The 20,739-nt window shown below is 36.5% G+C and overlaps 1 protein-coding gene across 2 annotated transcripts in view; it reads left to right on the top strand.

Annotated features, from left to right (window-relative positions):
• Positions 1-20,246, top strand: part of ME2 (malic enzyme 2) — an 89,420-nt gene extending 69,174 nt beyond the window's left edge. For both annotated transcript variants that reach the window (XM_069104136.1, XM_069104128.1), the window contains exons 14-16: positions 3,687-3,757; positions 4,492-4,590; positions 14,999-20,246. In XM_069104136.1, the coding sequence (XP_068960237.1) occupies positions 3,687-3,757; positions 4,492-4,590; positions 14,999-15,166 (338 nt within the window). In that variant the 3' untranslated portion in view covers positions 15,167-20,246. The remainder of the gene's footprint in view (positions 1-3,686; positions 3,758-4,491; positions 4,591-14,998) is intronic.
• The last annotated feature ends 493 nt before the right edge of the window (positions 20,247-20,739 follow it).

Genomic DNA, 20,739 nt, shown 5'->3' with positions numbered 1-20,739 from the left:
TTTTTAGTTTTCAACATTCATTTCCACAAGATTTTGAGTTACAAGTTTTCTCCGCATCTCTTACCTACTCCCCTCACCCCAAGATGGCAAGCATACTGAATACCTCTTCCCTCAATCTACCCTCTCTTATGTCCCCCCTTTATATCCACCCCCTTACTTTCTTGTAGGGCAAGATGGCTTTCTATACCCCATTACCTATATATCTTATCTTCTGGTTGCATTTAAAAACAATTTTTTTTCTCAACTTTTATTTTTTTTTTATAATTAATTTGTTTGTTTCCTTTTAGTTTACAGGATTCAATTCCACAATTCCTTGAGCTTCACATTTTGTCCCTCTCCCTTCCCTCCCTGCCATGGCGGCATATAGTCAAGTATAGGATCTGTAAATGCTTTCACATTATAAATTAGTCAGCTTATAAAGAAGGATTGTATGAGATGGAATGAAAAATGGTAAAGAGGACATAAAACCAAGTAAGAGAAGTTAAAAGATCAGGTATTTTGCTTCCACCTGGATATAAACTCAGTTCTTTCTAGTTCTTTCTCCGGATGCACATATTTCTCTCCATCATGAGTCTTTTGGGATTGACTTATATCACTGCATTGCTGAGAGGAGTCCAGTCTATCAAAGTTGGTCATCACACATACGTTGTGTCTGTAATTGTGTACAGATTTCTCCTGGTTCTACTCTTCTCACTCAGCATCAGTTTGTATAAGCCTCTCCAGGTAAATATGAAGACCATCTGCTCCTCGTTTCTTATAGCACAATAGTATTCCATAACATGCATATACCACAACTTGTTCAGCCATTCCCCAATTGATGGGCACCCCCTTAATTTCCAGTTCTTTGCCACCACAAAAAGAGCTGCTATAAACATTTTTGTACATATGGGTCTTTCTCCCACTTCTATGATCTCTTTGGGATATAACCCTAGGAGTGGTATTGCTGGATCAAAAGGTATAAAAGTATTTATAGCCCTTTGGGCATAATTCCAGATTGTTCTCCAGAAAGGCTGGATCAGTTCACAACTCCACCAGCAATGTAAAAACAATTTTTTTAACATTTGATTTTAAAACTGATTTCCTGATTCTTTCCCTTTTTCCCTCCTCACCCATCCCCACTCCCACTGGGAAGACAAGCAATTCAGTATAGGTTATACATGTGTAGTTATGCAAACCATTTCCATAGTAGTCATATTGTGAATGACTATATTTCCCCCCATCCTATCCCGCCACATCCCATTGATTCTGTTTTCTCCTTTGACCCTGTCCTTTTTCAAAAGTTTTTGCTCCTAACTACCCTCACCCCCAATCTGCCCTCCCTATCATGCCCCCTCTTATCCCCTTTCCTCCCTACTTTCCTGTAGGGTAAGATACCCAATTGCGTGTTACTCCTTCCTTGAGCCAAATTCAGTGAGAATAAAGTTGACTCATTCCCTTTCACCTCCCTGCTTATCCCCTCCATTGTAATAGCTTTCTTTTGCCTCTTTTATGTAAGATAATTTACCTTATTCTATCTCTTTCTCCTTGTCCCAATATATTCCTCTCTTCATCTCTTAATTTCATTTTTAGATATCATTCCTTCATATTCAACTCACCCTGTGCCCTCTGTCTGTGTATACATGTATACACATACACATACATATACACACATATATATATTCCCTTCAACTATCCTTATACTGAGAAAAGTCTCATGAGTTACAAATATCGTCTTTCCATGTAGAAATAGAAATAGTTCAGCTTTAATAAGTTCCTTATGATTTCTCTTTCCTATTTACCTTTTCATACTTCTCTTGCTTCTTGTATTTGAAAGTCAAATTTTCTGTTCAGCTCAGGTCTTTTTGTCCAGAATGCTCAAAAGTCCTCTATTTCTTTTTCTTTTTTTTAAAGCAATTGGGGTTAAGTAACTTGCTCAAGGTTACATGGCCAGTTATTTCTGGGTGTGGTGCTGAGTATCTGAGCCCGGATTTGATCCAGGTCATCCCGACACTGGAGCCGGTGCTCTTACTCACTGAGCCACCTGGCCGCCCCTAAGCAATTGGGGTTAAGTAACTTGCTCAAGGTTACACGGCCAGGTGTTTCTGGGTGGGTGCTAAGTGTCTGAGCCTGGGATTCGATCTCCAGGTCTTCTCAACACTGTAACCGGTGCTCTTACTCGCTGTGCTACCTGGCCGCCCCAAAAGTCCTCTATTTCATTGAATGTTCGTATTTTCCCCTGTAGCATTACACTCAGTTTTGCTGGGTAGGTGATTCTTGGTTTTAATCCTAGCTCCTTTGACTTCTGCAATATCATATTCAAAGCCCTTCAGTCCCTTAATGTGAAGCTATTGTCAGAGCTTCTTCTGGTCACCTGACTCAGAACTGTGAGGAGACCTGCCTTTCCACAGCCTCAGCAAGCTCTGCTGCACCAGCGCTCCTCACTCCAGGACTACCACCCAGATCCAATCAGAGCAAAGCAAGAGAATCCTGCCTCGGCTCCACCAGAGTCCTACAGCTACCCTCTGGACAGTCCGTGGGCCTGGAGCTCAGGAGACAGCAGCTGCAGACATAGTCACCTCCACCACCCTGGGGGCAGGAGCCAAACCATGCTCTTCTCACCCAGGATCAGCGGAGTTTCCCCGCTGACCTTTTACTTTCTTTGGTGTTTATGGGTTGAGAAGTCTGGAAGGCACCACAGCCACTGGTGATTCAGTCCGTTGAAGTCTCCTCCAGCTGGTCTGTGCCACCCGTGTGTGCAGGGGCGGCTCATATAGGACTGCTGTCTACTCCCAGCCTGGTGCGATAGACTCCTTCCTGTCGACCTGCCAGGCTACCTGCAGTGGGAGATTTGTTTCTCTCTGTCAGTCTGTGGGTTTTGTAGCACTTAAATTTGTTTAGTCATTTTTTTTACAGGTATTGAAGGTGGTTGGAGCATGAACTCAAGCAAATTCCCACTTTTACTCCTCCATCTTGACTCCACCCCCCAGTAATGGGAAATTTTGACACATGAATTCCAGGACTTTGTTCCTAGAACTTCTAAACTACTTGATGATTATTTGGTAAATAGCCACTATCTGGTTCTTAACCTGCCTAGTAGAGATGCAAATTCAGGAAATATATTATATAATAATCATAAGGCAATGTCAGGCCTCTGACTAAGGACCCAGCCCTGTACCAAGAAAAGCTATGAGAACAATACTAAGCCTAAGAGCATTTTCCACATCTTCCCTGTGCTGTGGGCAGAGCAGATTTTATTATTAAAGCAGTTTTCAGATGGAAAACTGAGGTCTAGAGAGGAGCAGTGAGTCCCCTAAGACTGCATAGCTAGTAAGTGGCAGAGTTGGAAGGTGAACCTGTCTCCTGACTTGAAGTGCAAGGAATGTTTTTTGTGCTTTACCATAATGTCTCACTCATTTGTTATTAATAAAGCATGATATAGCAGTAAACATATTGACGTAATTATTTAACAGTGATTTTCACTTTTTCATTTGTTTTAACTGTGCCAGGATTTGAGGGATTAGCAGAAGGAACTGAGTATTTTGTGAAGTTTTCCTTTTTTATTAACCTAAGGAATTTTCATCAAATGAAAAATGACTATTATTATGTCTTATGTCTTATTTGAACTCTTCAAATAGTTCAAAGCATAAATTTCATGTGATATGAAATGAATTTTCCAAATAACTTATTTTAACAACATTTTATCACAGGTGTGGCTCTAGCTGTAATTCTTAGTGGTGTTCGGCATATCAGTGATCACGTCTTTCTAGAAGCTTCAAAGGTAACTGTTCATGGAAGGGAAAAATGACAAATTTGGAGGGGCCATGGAAAAATTGGGACATTCATACATTGTTGATGAAACTGTGAACCTATCTAATCATTTTGGAGAACAATCTGGAATTATGCCCAAAGAGTTATAAAGCTGTGTTTATACTGAATTTTTCCATTTGGTGATAGAAAAAATGCTTCAAATTTGTTGCTGATTTTCCTTAAAGTGTTAAATTTACTTGAATTACAATCTCCACAACATAAATTCTAAAGTAAGCTTTATTTTTTGAGGATAGCCACAGATGTTCATTTTGAAATAGTTGAAGTCTAGTGGTAATATCAAGCACTTATATGATGAAAAGAATAATGAATTTGGAGGCAAATCCTATGTTTGAATCTTAGTTTTGGTACTTGCTGTCTGTGTAGCCTTAAATTAATCATTTTATAGCTCTAGATCTCAGCTTCCTTGTCAATAAAATGAGAGGGTTAGATTAGTTGGTCTCTGAGGTTTCTTGCAATTTCAGATGAACTGATCTTCAATTTGATATGTTTGCTGGATAAAATTTTAACAGTAAGAATAATACAAACTGCTTTTCTCTTTTTTGTGTAGTTAGGTATTTTCATATGTCTGTCAAGAAGCATACCTATAGGTTTAATATCCTGTGATAACTCTTTGTACCCTCTCATCAGCTACCTGTGATGATTCTGTGATTTTTAAAAGTGCATGTATACTTTTTTTCTCTGTAGGCATTGACAGAACAATTGTCAGAAAAGGAACTAGCCCAGGGAAGACTTTACCCACGACTCTCTAATATTCAGGAAGTTTCAATTAACATTGCTATTAAAGTAAGTAATAAACAAAACATACCAGTTTAGGTGGTCTTGGTGCCTTTGAATCTAACATTATGAGAGAATGACCTTTCAGTGAATGAACACAAAAACTAAAACGTCATGCAAGTACTTGAGATGTTCAGACTTTGTGAACTTGGTTTTCAAAGTGAGAAAGAGAGAAAGATGATACAATTAATTCTTTTTGGTTGGATATTTATGCTGCCAATATGTTGTTAGGCCAAATAATCTTAATTCTTGAATGGTCCTAAGAGTACATAAATAATTTATAGTTAAATCTTGTGTTATGATATTAAGAGAATATAAAGTACATAAAAACTATTTACTTAGTTTAAGCATTCTGACAGTAATTTTGCTTACAATCCTCATTTGTTTAATGAACTCTGCTTAGAAGAATGGTAAACTTCAATCCAATCAGCTTGAATGAGACCACCAATTCCAAGCTAGTAAACTCAGAATCAATGAAGCTTTACTATGTATTAGATAAAAATAATCCCAGGTTTTCCTGGTCACTTGGAATAATTCTAATTTATACTCTCTCCAGAGGAAAAGGTAAGACTGATGACTTTGCACAGCCGTCTCTCACTTAAATCCACTACACTTGCAAGTCATGGCATCACCTCCTGATGTCATGGTCCTCTTCGGGAATGAAGGACAAAATAACAGTAGATGCTCTTTTTAAAAAAAAAAACACTTTTCAAACATTTATAATCTCTCTCACTACCTTGTCCTCCCCTTTGAACAATAAGAAAATGCTCATAATAAATAAGCCTAAGTTAATCAGTAAGTCAGTCAAAACAAATCCCACATTGACCATGTTAAAAAATGTATTATTTTGCATTTTAAATGCATCAGGTGGTTTATGGTAGTGATCTGGCAGGAGGTAGGTGGCATATTTCCTCTTTAGGCTTCTTGATCTTTAGTGTATTATTGCATCGATCAGAGTTCTGAAATCTTTGAAAGTTCCTTTTCTTGATAATGTTGTTATAATTTTGACACGTAGTATCTCTGTTTTCCACCTTCTCTTTCTACCCTCATTATCCTTTACTGGTTCAAGATCCACATGATAGCCCTTAATTGTAAGTTCCTCTACATGAATCCTTTCCTGATCTCTCCAACTGCTAAGTGTTGGCCCCAGTTTATCTTGATTTTATATGTGTCTGTTTTGTAAACGCATTTCTGTACATTTTCATGATGTAATGTAAACTCCTTGAGTGAAGGGACTGTTTAATTTTTGTCTTAGTATTCCTAGTGACTCACACACTGTCCAGCAAATAGTATGTACATAGATTTACATATTGCTTGATTAATGTAAATGACCTAAGAATGAGGGGCAAAACAGTATCAATATCAAAAGGTTCCTTGGAATTGTTTTCTGGAAAAGATCTCTGATATCATCTTACTTCTTGGTTACTAGTCTCAAAAATGAATTTAAAATTGTGCAGCTACATCAAGGAACAGTGTAAAATGATTTGCTTTCTGCAAAAATTTATTATTGAATCTAAGTAGTCTCTCAAATAATTTTCTTTTCTCTTTTTTTTGGTTTCTTTTTTTTGGGGGGGGAGGGCAATTGAGGTTAAGTGACTTGCCCAAGGTCACAGGGCTAGTTTTTGTGTTAAGTGTCTTGAGGCTGGGTTTGAACTCAGGTCCTCCTGACTCCATGTCCAGTGCTCTATTCACTGCGCTACCTAGCCTCCCCTCAAATAATTTTCTTATGCTATAAAACATGCCTTCACAAAAGTCACTTTTTATTGACATATCAACTACATTAAAAACTTTATCTGTTCTGTATCACTAACTTCAGAGCACTGACAGTTCTTAGCACTCTTCTTTCTCACCTAAACTGTTTGGATGGTGCACATGGTTCATTAAGGAATATCTGAAATAGGCGCTTGGAAAAATTCAAAGTTTTGATTAGTATTTTAAAAGTATTCCCAAAACGTATTGATAACTACGAATCCATTTACCTCCTTTCCCATCTCTACAAAAGCTTTATGAGGGAATTCTTCTGGCTAAGATGGCTGCCTGGAAAGGAGGCTGTCCATCCAGCTCCTGTATAAACCTAGTCCATCAAAATCTAAGAGTTCACACCAGAACAAATAATGATTAAGAAATCCAGTGAGAAGCTACAGTAAGTGATTTCTTCCACCCTAGAGCTGCATAAGAAGTCAGCCAAGAGCTCTAGGGTAATAGGAAAAGGTACTAGTCAAGCCAGCATCATCAGTGGGTAGCCTCCAGGCACTGCAGAGATGGACAAGGACTTGAGTAGCCTGTCAGACCTTGTGTCTAGAGAAGGTAAGAGCAGAGAGTTCCCTGGAGAAAGCCCTAGGGTAGGAACCTTGTAAATGCTAGATAGTATCAATGGTGCCTAGTATGACTCAGCAGCACTCAACTCAGAACCTCAGATACAGGAAGTTATTAACTAGTTTACACTATCCTAAAAGGGTTCCCTAAATATTCAGGATAGCTTACTAGCCTTGGGAGGTGGAATTCAGGGCAGAAACTCAGGTGACCCTGGGCAAGACCAAAGAGCATCACCTACCCCACCCAAAAATACAATGAGGGAGACAGGAAAGTAGAACCCAACCCTGGCACAAAGACCCAGTTCAAAAATTAAAGCCAGAGATCTGAGTAAATCAAAATAGAAATAATTAATAAATCCAGTGTCAAAAATCATTACAAATCTAGAGATGCCCCAAAGGAAAGCAAGTAATTCCATAACAGCTGCAAGCAGAGACTCAGAGGAGTAGATATTCCACATGAATAATTGGAAGAAAGTAAGCAAGACATTAAAAATTATAAACAGAAGTTCTAGAGGAAAGATTTGTTGTTGAGTCATTTCAGTTGTGTCTGACTCTTCATGACCCCATTCGGTTTTTTGTTGGCAAAAATAATCCAGCTCATTTTATAGATAAAGAAACTGAGGCAAGCAGGGTAAAGTGACTTGCCCAGAATCACATAGCAAATAGTGTTTGAGACCAGATTTGAACTCAAGAAGAATCTTCCTGACTCCAGACCCAGTACTGTATCCGCTGTGCCACCTAACTCCTGAGGAAAGAATTAGAAGGCAAATAAATAGCTTAGAAGAGAAACCCATTCTGAAAACTAGAATAAATGTCAACAAATAATAGAATCTCTAAAAATTAGAGTATACCAAATAGAAATTACTTATTCTGTGAGAGAGCAAAAAATATTTCCAACCGTGTATCTTCCTGGTGCCTCAAACTCAACATGTCTAAAATTAAATCCCTCATCTCTTTCCCAAAACTTAAGTGTTACTTCCTTCTCTGTCACTTATGCTCCAGACCTTAGAGCCTTCCTTGGTTTCCCTTCTTCCTCCATGAATACAATCAGGTGCCATATGGTACTGATTGTGTTTTGCTCTTCCCCATCTCTGGTCAAGACTGTCCTCTCCTGCTCTGCTGCTGCTACCTTCCCACATGGATGAGGAGGTGATATAGCACAGCCATTGGCTTTGGACTCAGCATCCTTCCTAAGAGGACAGAGGTCCACATCCCGTCTTTGATCACCTTTGTGACCTTGGACAAATCACTTCACCTCACTGGATTTGTTTCTTCACCTGTAAATGAAGAAGGGATTAGATGACACTTGAAGTCCTTTCCAGCTCTAACGCAATAATCCTATAACTCTGTGACTGTTGTGATAATTTCCTAAATGGTCTTCCTACTCTATTCCCTTTCTTCTCTGATACATCTTTCACACCACTGACAAAATAAGTTTTCTAATATGTAGATGTAACTTCCTTGCTCAAAAACCTTCATTGGCTCCTCTTCAGCTCTAAAATGAAGTAGAAACACCCTACCCTGACATTTAAGGCCCTCCATAAGGTAGCTTTAACTGACATTTCAATTTCTTTTTTTTTTCTTTTTTTCCTTTTGGAGGGGGAAAGGCAGGGCAATTGGGGTTAAGTGACTTGCCCAAAGTCACACAGCTAGCAAGTGTTAAGTGTCTGAGGCCAGATTTGAACTCAGGTCCACCTGACTCCAGGGGCAGTGCTCTATTCACTGCGCCATCTAGCCACCCCCTGACCTTTCAATTTCTATTTGATTTTTCTCTTCACCCGCTCTGCATTCCAGCCAGACTAGACCAATAGCTATTCCCTGATCTCATCCTTCCTGTTACATGATTTCAAACAGGAGATTCCTTCTGGCTATAATTTCCTTCTACATCTCTTCCTGGTGAAATCTTTCTATTCTCTCAATACTCATTTCAAGTATAGTGATTTCTTTCTCATATTTCTTACAGCCCCTTCTCTAGGCTCCTTCTTTGTCCTTATTATCTAGATCATATTATATGTATTTTTATGCATTTTTTCTTCCACCTTTTAGACTTTAGGCTCCTTGGTGACAAGGACTATTTTGTTCTTCATCTTTCTATCCTCAGAATCTAGTCTTGCACACTGTAGTTCCTTAACATTTTATTTATATAATAGCATGAGTATCATGATGCCTACACAATAAAACAATTTTCTCATAACTTTTTCTGTAATAAGTCTAAATAAAGTAGTTTATATCAATGAGAAAAAGACATGGGTGTGGGAGGAGATGGCATAAATACTCCCAGAAATTGTCTGTTTCTTCAAGTTTAATTCTGTAATGTCTTATAATATTACTTTGCATTTCTCAAGTGAGCAGAGAGTTAGTTCCAAAATGATGTTTCACTTACTTTGGTGCTTTGGTAAAATAAGTAAATGATCACACTTGAAAATGACAGAATGAGTCATTTAAACATATCACCTACATATTAGCTTATCCTCTCTAAATAAAAGATAAATTTGTGAAACTTCTAGACAGTTCTAGAAGATGAAATTTTCTCTTTATAAAAGTTTTTGTTTTATGGAATTTGCGTCATTAACACATGCAGAAACAGCATGTTTTTATTCTGTTCAACGTCAGGCACTTGATTCATTAGTACCTGACAGAGCAAGACTTGCAAACTTAACCAAAATAAACCAGGTTTGTAAAGTGTTTAGAAGAGAGCCCTCTGAAAAAAAAGTCATGAAATTGTTTCATAGTTTGCTGGGTTTTTTTTTTTTACCAGTATTATGAAGTATCTAGTGATGTTTCTTTTTAAGTACCAAAACCATCTATTAGAAAAAAAGCCCAACAACATTTTCAGCTTCTCCCTAAATTTTTTTTGTTTGCCTTTTCTGTTTGAATTGGGGTCAATAAGAACATTTTCTGATATACTCATCAGAAATTTAGAAGCCATGCTGTAGGCTGGCATCTAGGCTGTATTTATTCTGCTCTTGTACTTACTCTTTATGCTTCAGCCTTCCTCTCACCACCATATTGCCCTCGTAATTGGTGCCCCTTCAGCGTAGTATTGTCTGAAACTCACAAAATCTACAAATACACTGAGATGGTGTAAGTGACACAGTGGAACCCTTTGAGGCTACTAAGGTATTATAAACTGATTTATTTTTCTTTTCATCATTGGCACTCCACTTCCTCCCCTCTCTGCTTCATAATTTCTTGCAGCCATCAGAAGATCTGCTGGGAACTGTGTCTGAACCCTACTGTTCCTGTTTATTGCTCTCTTCTATTTATTTTCCTTGGCATTTCACTTACTCTTTGCATGCTTCATAACATTGGTGCCATGTGTCATGGTATTTGGCTTTTCTGGTTTGGGGTTTTTGTGTTTTATAAGAACTCTATCACTATATGCATATCAAACTCAACATGTTCAAAATAGAACTCATTCTCCCCATCCCACCACCCAAAATCCGCGTTGTTTGCTACTTTTGTCGAGGGCACTGCCATCCGTCTGTCCGCCCAGGTTTGCAGCGTTAGCGTCATCTTCCTCTTCTCCATAATCCACTTATGTTGCAGCTATCCCTGCCACCACTTGCCTAGACTATTACAATAACCTCCTCTTTAATCTTCTTGCCCCCCACACACAGCTGCCCGGGTGATATTCTTCATCATCTCACACCCTTGTTCAGGAACCTTCACTGGTTCTCTTGCCTCTAGGATCAAATATAGATTCCCCTCTGTAAGTATTTGTCAAAGCCCTTCACAGTCTGGCTCTAACTACCTTTCTAGACTTATTATACATTATTCCCCTTCATACACTGTACATTCCAGCCTAATTTTCTGTTCCCTAAACACAACAGCCCGTTATCCAATTTCCATGCCTTTGCACAGGCTAGGAGGCTCTCCTTTCTTATCTATGTCTTTTTTTGTTTTTGCTTTTTGGAGGGCAGTTGGGGTTAAGTGACTTGCGCAAGGTCACACGGCTAGTAAGTGTTAAGCATCTGAGGCCGGATCCAAACCCAGGTCCTCCTGACTCCAGGACCGGTGCTCTATTCACTGTGCCACCTAGCTGCCCCTTCTCTTCTATATCTTGAAGAATCATTCAGCATTCAACTTAAGAACTATTTCCTGCATGAGTCCTATCCAGTCCTTTCCAGCAGTCAGTGTCTGTCCACACCTTCGGATTACTTTGTATTTAGGTTTTTTTTTTAAGCGGTACTTTAATTTTTTCCCCAATTACATGTCAAGACAATTTTTAGCATTCATGTTTGCAAGATTTTGAGTAGCAAGTTTTCCTCCCTCCCTACCTTCCCCTCTTCATAAAACAGTAGGCAGTTTGATACAGGTTATACATGTGCTATCATGTAAAACATTTCCATTATTAGTTATGGTTGTTAAAGAAGAAACAGATAAAAAGGAAAAAAACCACAAAAAAGAATAAAGTAAGTGAAAAAAATATACTTCAGTCTGCATTCAGAGTCTTTCAGTTCTTTATCTGGATGTGGATGGCATTTTCCTTTGTGAATCCTTTGTATTTGTCTTGGATCATTGTGCTGCTGAAAAGAGCGGAGTCATTCATAATTGATCATCACACAGTGTGGTTATCCTGTGTACAGTGTTTTCCTGCTTCTGCTTATTTTACTTTGCATCATTTCATACAAATCTTTCCAGGAGTTTCTGAAATCTGCCTGTTCATCCTGCAGAATAGTATTCTATTACATTCATATACCACATCTCATTCACGCAATCCCTCAGTTTCTAATATTTTGCCATTATGAAAAGAGCTGCTATAAATATTTTTGTACATGTAAGTCCTTTTCCCTGTTTTATGATCTCTTTGGGATACAGGCCTAGTAGTGGTATTGCTGGATCAAAGGAGATGCACAGTGTGGTTGCCATTTGGGTGTAGTTCCAAATTGCTCTCCAGAATGGTTGGGTCATTTCACAAGTCCACCAGCAGTACATTTGTATCCCAGTTTTCCCATATCCTTTCCAATATTTATCATCTTCCTTTTTTGTCATATTAGTCAGTCTGATAGGTATGTGGTGGTATTTCAGAGTTTAACTTTGCATTTCTCTAATCAAAAGTGATGTAGAACACTTCTACGTGTACCTATAGACAATTTTGATTTTTTCATCTGAAAACTGCTGTTAATATCCTTTATCAGTTAGGGAATGACTTGTTTACATATAGATTTGACTCAGTTTTCTATATATTTGAGGAATGAGGCCTTTATCAGAGACACTTGCTGTAAAGGTTGTTTCGCAGCTTTCTGCTTTCATTCTAATCTTGGTTGCGTTGGTTTTGTTTGTGCAAAAGCTTTTTAATTTAATATAATTAAAATGAGCTGTTTTACATTTTGTAATGCTCTCTTGTTTACTCAGGAATTTCTTCCCTTCTCCATAGATCTGACAGACTCATTTTTGTCATTTTCTTTAATGAAATTATTGATTGTTTTTATAATTTGTTCTTTGACCACCTTATTCTTTAGGATTAAATTATTTAGTTTACAATTAATTTTTTAATCTGTCTTTCCACTGCCCTTTGTAGAATGTATCTTTTATTGCAATATGGTCTGAAAAGAATATATTTAATATTTCTGCCTTTCTGCATTTGATTTTAAGGTTTTGGGGCCCTAACACATGGACACTTTTTGTGTAGGTGCCTTGTGCTACTGAGAAAGAGGTATATTCTTTCTGTTCCCATTCAGTTTTCTCCAAAGGTCTGTGATATCTAACTTTTCTAATATTCTATTCACCTCCTTAGGTTTTATCATGTTTTTTTTTTTTTGCATTGGATTTCTCAAGTTCTGAGAGGGGACAGTTAAATTCCCCGATAGTATAGTTTTGCTGTCCTATAACTCACTTAACTTCTTCTTTAAGAATTTGGGTGCAAAGGGCATCCAAAATACATCCAAAGGTGGTGCAGTGAATAGAGCACCAGCCCTGGAGTCAGGGGGACCTGAGTTAAAATCTGGCCTCAGACATTTAACACACACCCCTCCCCCCCCCAAAAAAAAAAAAACTAGCCATGTGACCTTGGGCAAGTCACATAACCCCAATTGCCCTCCAAAAAGCAAAAAAAATAATAATAATTTGAATGTGGGGCAGCTAGGTGGCGCAGTGAATAGAGCACCAGCCCTGGAGTCAGGAGGACCTGAGTTCAAATTCAGCCTCAGATACTTGACACACTTACTTGGCTGTGTGACTTTGGGCAAGTCATTTATCCCCAATTGCCCTCCAAAAAGGAAAAAAAAAATTTGGATGCTATTCCACTTGGTGCATACATGTTTAGTACTGATATTACTTCATTGTCTGTGGTACCTTTTAACAAGATAAAGTTTCCTTCCTTGTCTTTTTTTATTAAGTCTGGTTTTGCTTTTGCTTTGTGAGATCAGGATTGCTACCCCCCACTTTTTTTACTTCACCTAAAGCATAATAGATTCTGCTCCGGGCGGCCTATACACTTACTCTGTGTGTGTCTCCCTGCTTCAAATGTGTTTCTTGTAAACAATATGTTGTAGGATTCTGGTCTTTCATTCACTCTGCTATCCATTTCCATTTTTATGGGAGAGCTCATCCCATTCACATTCACAGTTATGATCACTGTGTATTTCCCTCCATCCTGTTCTTTCTCCTGTTTCTTCTCTCTCTCTCCTTTCACACTTTCCCTCTTCAACCATGTTTTGCTTCTACTTCCTCCCCTGATCTGCCCTCTCTTCTCTCAGTCACCATTTTACTTCATCTCTTCCCCTCCTACCTGTCTGGTAAGACAGATTTCTGTATTCAACCAGTTATGTGTTTTACTCCCTCTCTGACAGTAAGGTTCAAACAGTGACTGTCACCCACCCTCTTATCTTTCTCTTCACTGTAATAGGGTTTTTGTGCCTCTTCATGTGAAAACCTTTATGCCATTCTCCCCCTCCCTTTCTTCTGCACCCAGTACACTCCTCTTTCTCACCCCTTCTTTTTATGTCACTCCCTCAAATTCACCTTATAACCACACCCTCTTTCTATACATTCCTTCTAACCATACTATTAGCGGTATACTTCTTAAGAATTGCGAGTATCATCTTCTCACGTATGGATGTTAACAGTTCAACTCCATTGAATCTCTTAGGTTTTCTTCCCATTTTCTACCTTTTTAGGCTTCTCTTGGGTCTTGATATTGGAAATCAAATTTTTTGTTCAATTCTGGTCTTCTCCTTATAAAAATTTAAAATCCTTACATTGCATTGAATGACCTTTTTTTTCTTTGAAGTATTATGCTTAATTTCACTGAGTAGGTGACTTTTGGTTGCAGTTCTAGCTTCTTTGCCTTCTAGTGTATCTATTTACTTTTATGTTTATTTTGTATTTACTTACCATAGACATGTTATTTTCCCGCATAGAACATAGGCTCCTTGAGGACAGAGACCATATCACCTTTGTCTTTGTATCGTTGGCACCTGACAAGTTTCCTTCAAGTCAGACATGCTTAATAAATGCTTGCTGACTTATTGGCACCTGTCTGTCGGGTCAGCCAGTTTTATTGCACTGGTTCTTTTACTTTTCCCAACTACTTTATTGTTGCTCAGAGGTAGTTCCTTTGATCCCAGACAAGGTGCTTCTTTTTTCTTCATTTATTTGTTTTTGTTTTTCTTGGGCATTTACTTTTTGTTTTGCTATTCAAGATGTTTAAGGTTTCTAGAATACTAGGCTCTGGATGAGAGAAGGTATTTGTCATGTAATAGACATTGTTACTTACATTTTATGAACAGAAGTATAATAGCAATGATTTTCATTTTTTTTTTCCATCTCTGAAAGGAAACAAGTAAAAATTGAAAAATAAAGCTACAGGGGCAGCTAGGTGGTGCAGTGAATAGAGCACCAGCCCTGGAGTCAGGAGGATCTGTGTTCAAATCCAGCCTCAGACACTTAACACTTACTAGCCGTGTGACCTTGGGCAATTCACTTAACCTTAATTGCCTTCCAAAAGCAAAAAAACACAAAAAGGAAAAAAAGAAAGGTAAATTCTACTTTGAAAAAAGAGCTAAAACTTAACCAATTAATTTAAATGACTTATTGTGTACTACCTTTACTTTTTGTTAATACATGCAAACTGCATAGTAATATTATTTATCTTTCAGATTACAGAATATCTGTATGCCAAGAAGATGGCTTTCCGTTACCCAGAACCAGAGAACAAGACTGAGTATGTTAGATCAAGAATATGGCGAAGTGACTATGATTGCTTGCTGCCAGATGTATATGAATGGCCTGAATTTGCATCACAACCTCCCAAAATATCTGAGTAGAAGCATGCCTTCTAAAAAAACTCTTGCTAAGCTGCAGGAACCTCACAGGACCCCCCTTTTTTGCAGACCACTTAGAGAAAATATTTGAGATTTGCAGTTTTTTTCATACTTTGTTGTCTTATTCCATTTTGCTTGATTTATTTCCCCAAGTATCTACAAATCTTACTTGTGATAAAATACATCACCTACATTGTTCATGGATTAAAAAAAAAAGTTCAAATTACTGTAATGTTCTAATACAAACTTAGGGCACATACCACAACATATGTGTTTATATATTTTTATGTGTATTCCCATTCACTGCTGACTGCCAAAGTAATCTTCTGCCATTATAAGTAATAATCTTCTCCTGGTCAGGATTATTTAAAATTCACTCCTGTGGATGTGAATAGCACATTTTGAATTCTACCTGGAAGTAAGAAATCTCTTAGTTAGAAGAATCTGCACTTGTCCAGAGTATAGAAGAAAACTTTTCCTGGTATCTGAAATGTTATTCCTTCATTCAGCTGCTTTTAACCTTCTCTCTGTAAATCTCCGACAGACTCGGTTGTGAGGTAGGAAACGTTTACTGTAATATTCATTTTCTCTATATGGCCTAAAATATCATATATTATATTGGTAGAGTGAAATGGGAGCTAGTAGTATCCTTAGAAAATTTTAAGGAAATGGTCAACCAGTCTATTAAAAAATACACCAAAATTGTAATCAGACCCTTTTCTTTTTTTATAGTTTTACATAGGTAATTTTGGTTTGTAACTCTCAGCACCCTAGTTAATTGCTCAGTCTTGAAGTTATATTCAGAAGCAAGCATAATTTACAATACTTCCACTTTCTTGGATTTCAAGTGATTCCTTAGGAAACGGGTGTAACATAGTAGATGACTTATTATGATATACTATATACTCATAAATTATTGAGCTAAATGTATTGTCCCCCTCATAATCATCACTTTGGGAATCTGAACTTCCTCCAGTTGCCCTACCATTTTTCACAACATTTTTAGAACTCCTTGGAGTTCTTTTCAGAATACAGGGGGGTTTTGGTTTTTGTTTTTTATCAAAATCTTCATACTTTGAGGTGTATTTGAATTTTAGAAATAGCCAAAAATTGTTCAGAGGCAAATCTGTTAAATAAGATGGGTTATGAAGATGGGAATACTTTTTTGCAGGCAGGAATTTAAGTATGAGTATAAAATAATGAGATTAATTTTCTTTCTTTCAAACTGCCTTTTGAAGGTAATTCCAAACAAAAGAGTTCTAAATTTGAAAAACAATGATTAATTGGAAGTATACATTTTGATCAATATAGAACTTTATGATCTCATTTCAAATGTGTAAGTTATTTGATTTTCTCCAAAACATTTATGTGCTTTAACATTATCAAAAACTGTGTAATGGCTTTTAGGAGAGGAATCCTCTTTATTTCTGTCCTTTGTTTCATTTCTTCAGTAGAAAGAGTTTTGAAAGGCAGATTGCTGGTAAATCAGAAGTATGATTAAATGTTTTTTGAAACTCAGAAAACTTTCAATTGCTCCCCCTTGTGTAATGGGGCTGTATAGGAGATGTGGTTTAGACAGTCACAAAGAGATGCCCTAATTATTCCCCACTTAGAAATCTGTGTTTTATTAATCTCTTTCTTGTGAAATAAGTAAACCAGATCCACACATGTGCATTTTTCATGCTTGGAGATAAAGCATTTAATTTTTTTTCTCATTGATCTTCATTTAAAGTAAGTATCCTTTACAATGATCCTATTCATGAAATCATAATAATTTGAGGTTCTGATGTAGTATTAAACAATGGACATAATTACAGATATCTTCCAGCTACTGTTTTTTGAAGCCAGGAGCTATGAATTAGAAAGCTGTTATTATTCTTAATAAATATGTCCAATACTTTATGTTCACTGTGTAACTAAGCATTTTAGAAATAAAATTAAATATATTTAATGAATGCCCTCATATATATCTTGATTAGGGAAGTAAGCTTTGTGTTTTCTTGTCTTTGGGGAAAATGACTTATGCATTTTGGTGATATGTTTTCAAGAAAATGCTAGGAAAATAAAACTTGGTAGTGTAAATTTTAAAAAAATTAAATCTTAAATAATGTGATATCTTTAAAGCTGCTAAACATCAATGTCTCTCTTATGGTGACAGAAAATTAAGGAGAATTTTATTTTTTCTAACAATAGAAGTTTGCTAATGTCATGTGATTATGATTCTAAATTCATGTTCTGATTCTTATTAGTGTTGTATATGCTGCTCAAGAATTGGCACTTTCTAAATTGACTATAATAATAGTTGCACACTGGCTGAAAATGTTAACACAGAGAAACAGATTGGGAGCAAACTGGAAATAAACTAAAACATTTTAGTTTTCTGTGAGGTTATCTGGGGAAAATGTACTTAATTCGATAAGGAACTGAGAAATAGTTGTACCTTCTAGGAGAAAGAAGAAACTAGAACCATTGTTGGTTTGTCAGAAATGGTTTCATAGTCTAGTGAAAGAATGCTATAATCTGGTACCAAGTATAGTGTAGGCCAAATGGAGCACTGACATAAGGCAGGAATGGCTTCACTGATCTCCTTTCCCCAGATGAAGAGAAGGTTAGTTAACAGTATAATGGGAAAAGCATGTGAAGTTTGAAATTTTGTTTAAAATGCTTAAAGTATAAAGTGTGGTATGAGTTTTAAGTTCTATACTTTGAATGGTTTTCTGCAATTTAAATATTTTTTAAAATACCAACTCAAATGATGTTTTTACATAGAATGACTTTTCATCTATTTTTGCTACACTTAGTATTTACAATCTGTAAGTTCACTTGAATTTAAGGTGTTAGTCTGAGAATAAGTGTCATTCATATGAATTGAAGATATTGCTTCAGAAGGTTTCCTGAAAATACATCTAACTACAGTGCATTTTATTTGTATTGGTTTAGGAAAATAGACTCATTAAATATGACAACAATTTTTTACTCTGCAAAGACGGGTAAGCTGAGAAAGCACTGATTTTTCAGTATATTATTTTTGTCTTCTGACAGTTTGCATTGCCCTGTGACACTAAATTCAAAGACCTTAAGAAATAAGTCCTGCTTCTCTGAACTCAGAGTGGCTATGTCTCAGGATTAATGTGTCATGGTTTTTATGTTATCTACAGCTTGGAATCAAGTAACAGCACTTTTAAACTAAAAGTCATTATCACTTGGGACAAAGCTTCCAAGGGACAACATGGAGAAATTATTTTCTTACACTCCATTCAGATATTATCCATATTCTTTCCTTTTTAGCCCTCTGAACTTTTATTTTCCCCTGAGATGACTTCTTTGTACTTCTTTGTATACTGTTGAATTCAGTAACAATAATGGGGTCGGTTTTATGGGAACACAGTTATAAAAGCTTCAATTAAAGATCCCAATCCTTAAATTTCACTTTTAAAGAGGTCTATGCAAAAGGACTGCAATTGGCTGCACTTACATTTTGTGTCTGAAACATGTTCAGATACTGACACATTAATAAGTTATAAAGTTACAATGAGACATCTGTCTCCAGTCATGAAATAGTTTTTGGTTCTTTGATCTTTTGATATGCGTGAAAATTATTTTCTGTCAGTATTGAAATGAGCGCTCTGCAGACAAACTAAATTGATAAGTCTAACATTTAAATGTATGTAGATTAAGATATTTCAACTATTGAAAAATTTCCAATCCTTAATCTGGCTGAGATTTTTCATTCTCTTAATTTAACCAGCAAATTTTGCCAAACCAATAAAGAAATTTGGTTAAATGCAATGTAGTATCATGTAACAGTGAGCATGGAATAGGCCCACACTGTTTTTAAATCAATTAAGTACAAGTGGACTCAAAAAAGGCCAGTAGTCTATGAAATATTGATTTGCTTTCACTGAAAATTCCATGCAAAATGGATTTGGGAATTCTAAATCTTTTTGCTTTCCTATAAGGGGTGAGTGGAATATAAATGCAAATATGTTAAAAGTTCAGTTACAGAAATTGTATGTTAAATAAAATGTCTTTTAAAAGCTTCGTATCTTTCTGTAACAGCTTCTTGTTGGCAAGTGGTGTTTTTATATTCCTCTACTCTTGTCTACTCCATATTTTTTAAAAAATGGACCCTTTTTGGTTGCTCTTATATTCTCTGGTAGTTAGCAGTTTTTCTTAGGCTTAATGTTTGAGGGGGAAATGTTGCCAATAAACTAAGAATTTCCTTGACTTTCAGTATTTCTTTTGGTGTTCTTAGGGCAATGATTTTTCTTTATGGTTTTCCAATTTAAGAAATACTTAACACATCATTGATCATAACATATTCAAATTACCATAAATTAGTAATACCTGAGACATGAAAGGGTGATGGGACAAGAATAAATTTTCACTAAGCCCTTTCATTTGGATCTTGAATACAGATGTCTTTTATTTTAGAAAATTTTCATCTTAAATGAAACATTCATCTACTGTTCTCTCAGAGTCATATGTCCTCCTTTTTATGTTTCCCTTTCAACTCTTGCTGTTCAGTCATGTCTGCCTCTTTGTGACCCCTTTTGGGGTTTTCTTGGGAAAGTCCTGGAGTGTTTTGCCATTTTCTTCTCCACCTCATTTTACAGATGAGGAAACTGAGGCAAACAGGATTAAATGACCTGCCCGGGGGTCACACAGCTAGTAAGTGTCTGAGGCCAGCAGTGAACTCAGGTCTTCCTGATTCCATGCCCAGCACTCTTATCTGCTGTACTGACCATTTAATCACATTACATACATTGATTATTGACTTGAAGGAAATCATGCATTGCAAAAATCATTGCCTAGTATTTTCTCCCATCATTATTTAAGGTAAGAAGAGAGAATGATTCCTTTTTATGTTTGTTACTTATGGGAATATAAGTTTAAATGGGGAAAATATTTGTATGCAACATTGATTATATGAAAGCCTAGTGATCAGTTAAAAGAAATTTATGTTGATATGTATATTTTTTTCTCCTTTATGGTATTGTATTGAGATGTGTTCTGGTCTTATATTTTCTTAGTAAAATTTTCCTGTGAATAAATTATGCTTATGCATTTGTTCTTAAGTGTACCATTGTATCTATTGGATACGTTTTTAAACAGCTCATCGTGAAACTTTAAAAAATAACTCTAGAATACTTAATTCAATGATAATTTCAGTTCATATTGTGGAATGCTGTGTTCTCTGTTGGTTTTTTCCATTTCCTTCTTTGTCACTGTCCTCTAAACATACCTATCTCTGTTGTATTTTCATCTTAAATTATAGAAAATGGCAGTATTAGACCATAAATTCATACAAGGTTGTACATTTTACTATTAGAAGGAGGAATAAAGTAAAAACCTTGTTACAAAGTATAAGACAATTACCATCTTGTACCATTTCTTAAACTAATTCTTGCATGAAAATTCTGGGGTATTATGAAAAATAATAATAGCTAATATTTATAAAGCACTGTGAGCCATGCAATGTGCTAATTAAGCAAGTTACAATTATCTCGTCAGATCTTCACAACCCTGGGAGATAGTTGTTTTATCATCTCCATTTGACAGTTGAAACAGGCAAA

Source organism: Petaurus breviceps, unplaced genomic scaffold (genome assembly GCF_028583685.1).
Source record: "Petaurus breviceps papuanus isolate PSGF00001 unplaced genomic scaffold, PetGlider_PUasm1.0 131, whole genome shotgun sequence".
NCBI lineage: Eukaryota > Metazoa > Chordata > Mammalia > Diprotodontia > Petauridae > Petaurus > Petaurus breviceps.
This window is presented reverse-complemented; position numbering and strand designations above follow the sequence as displayed.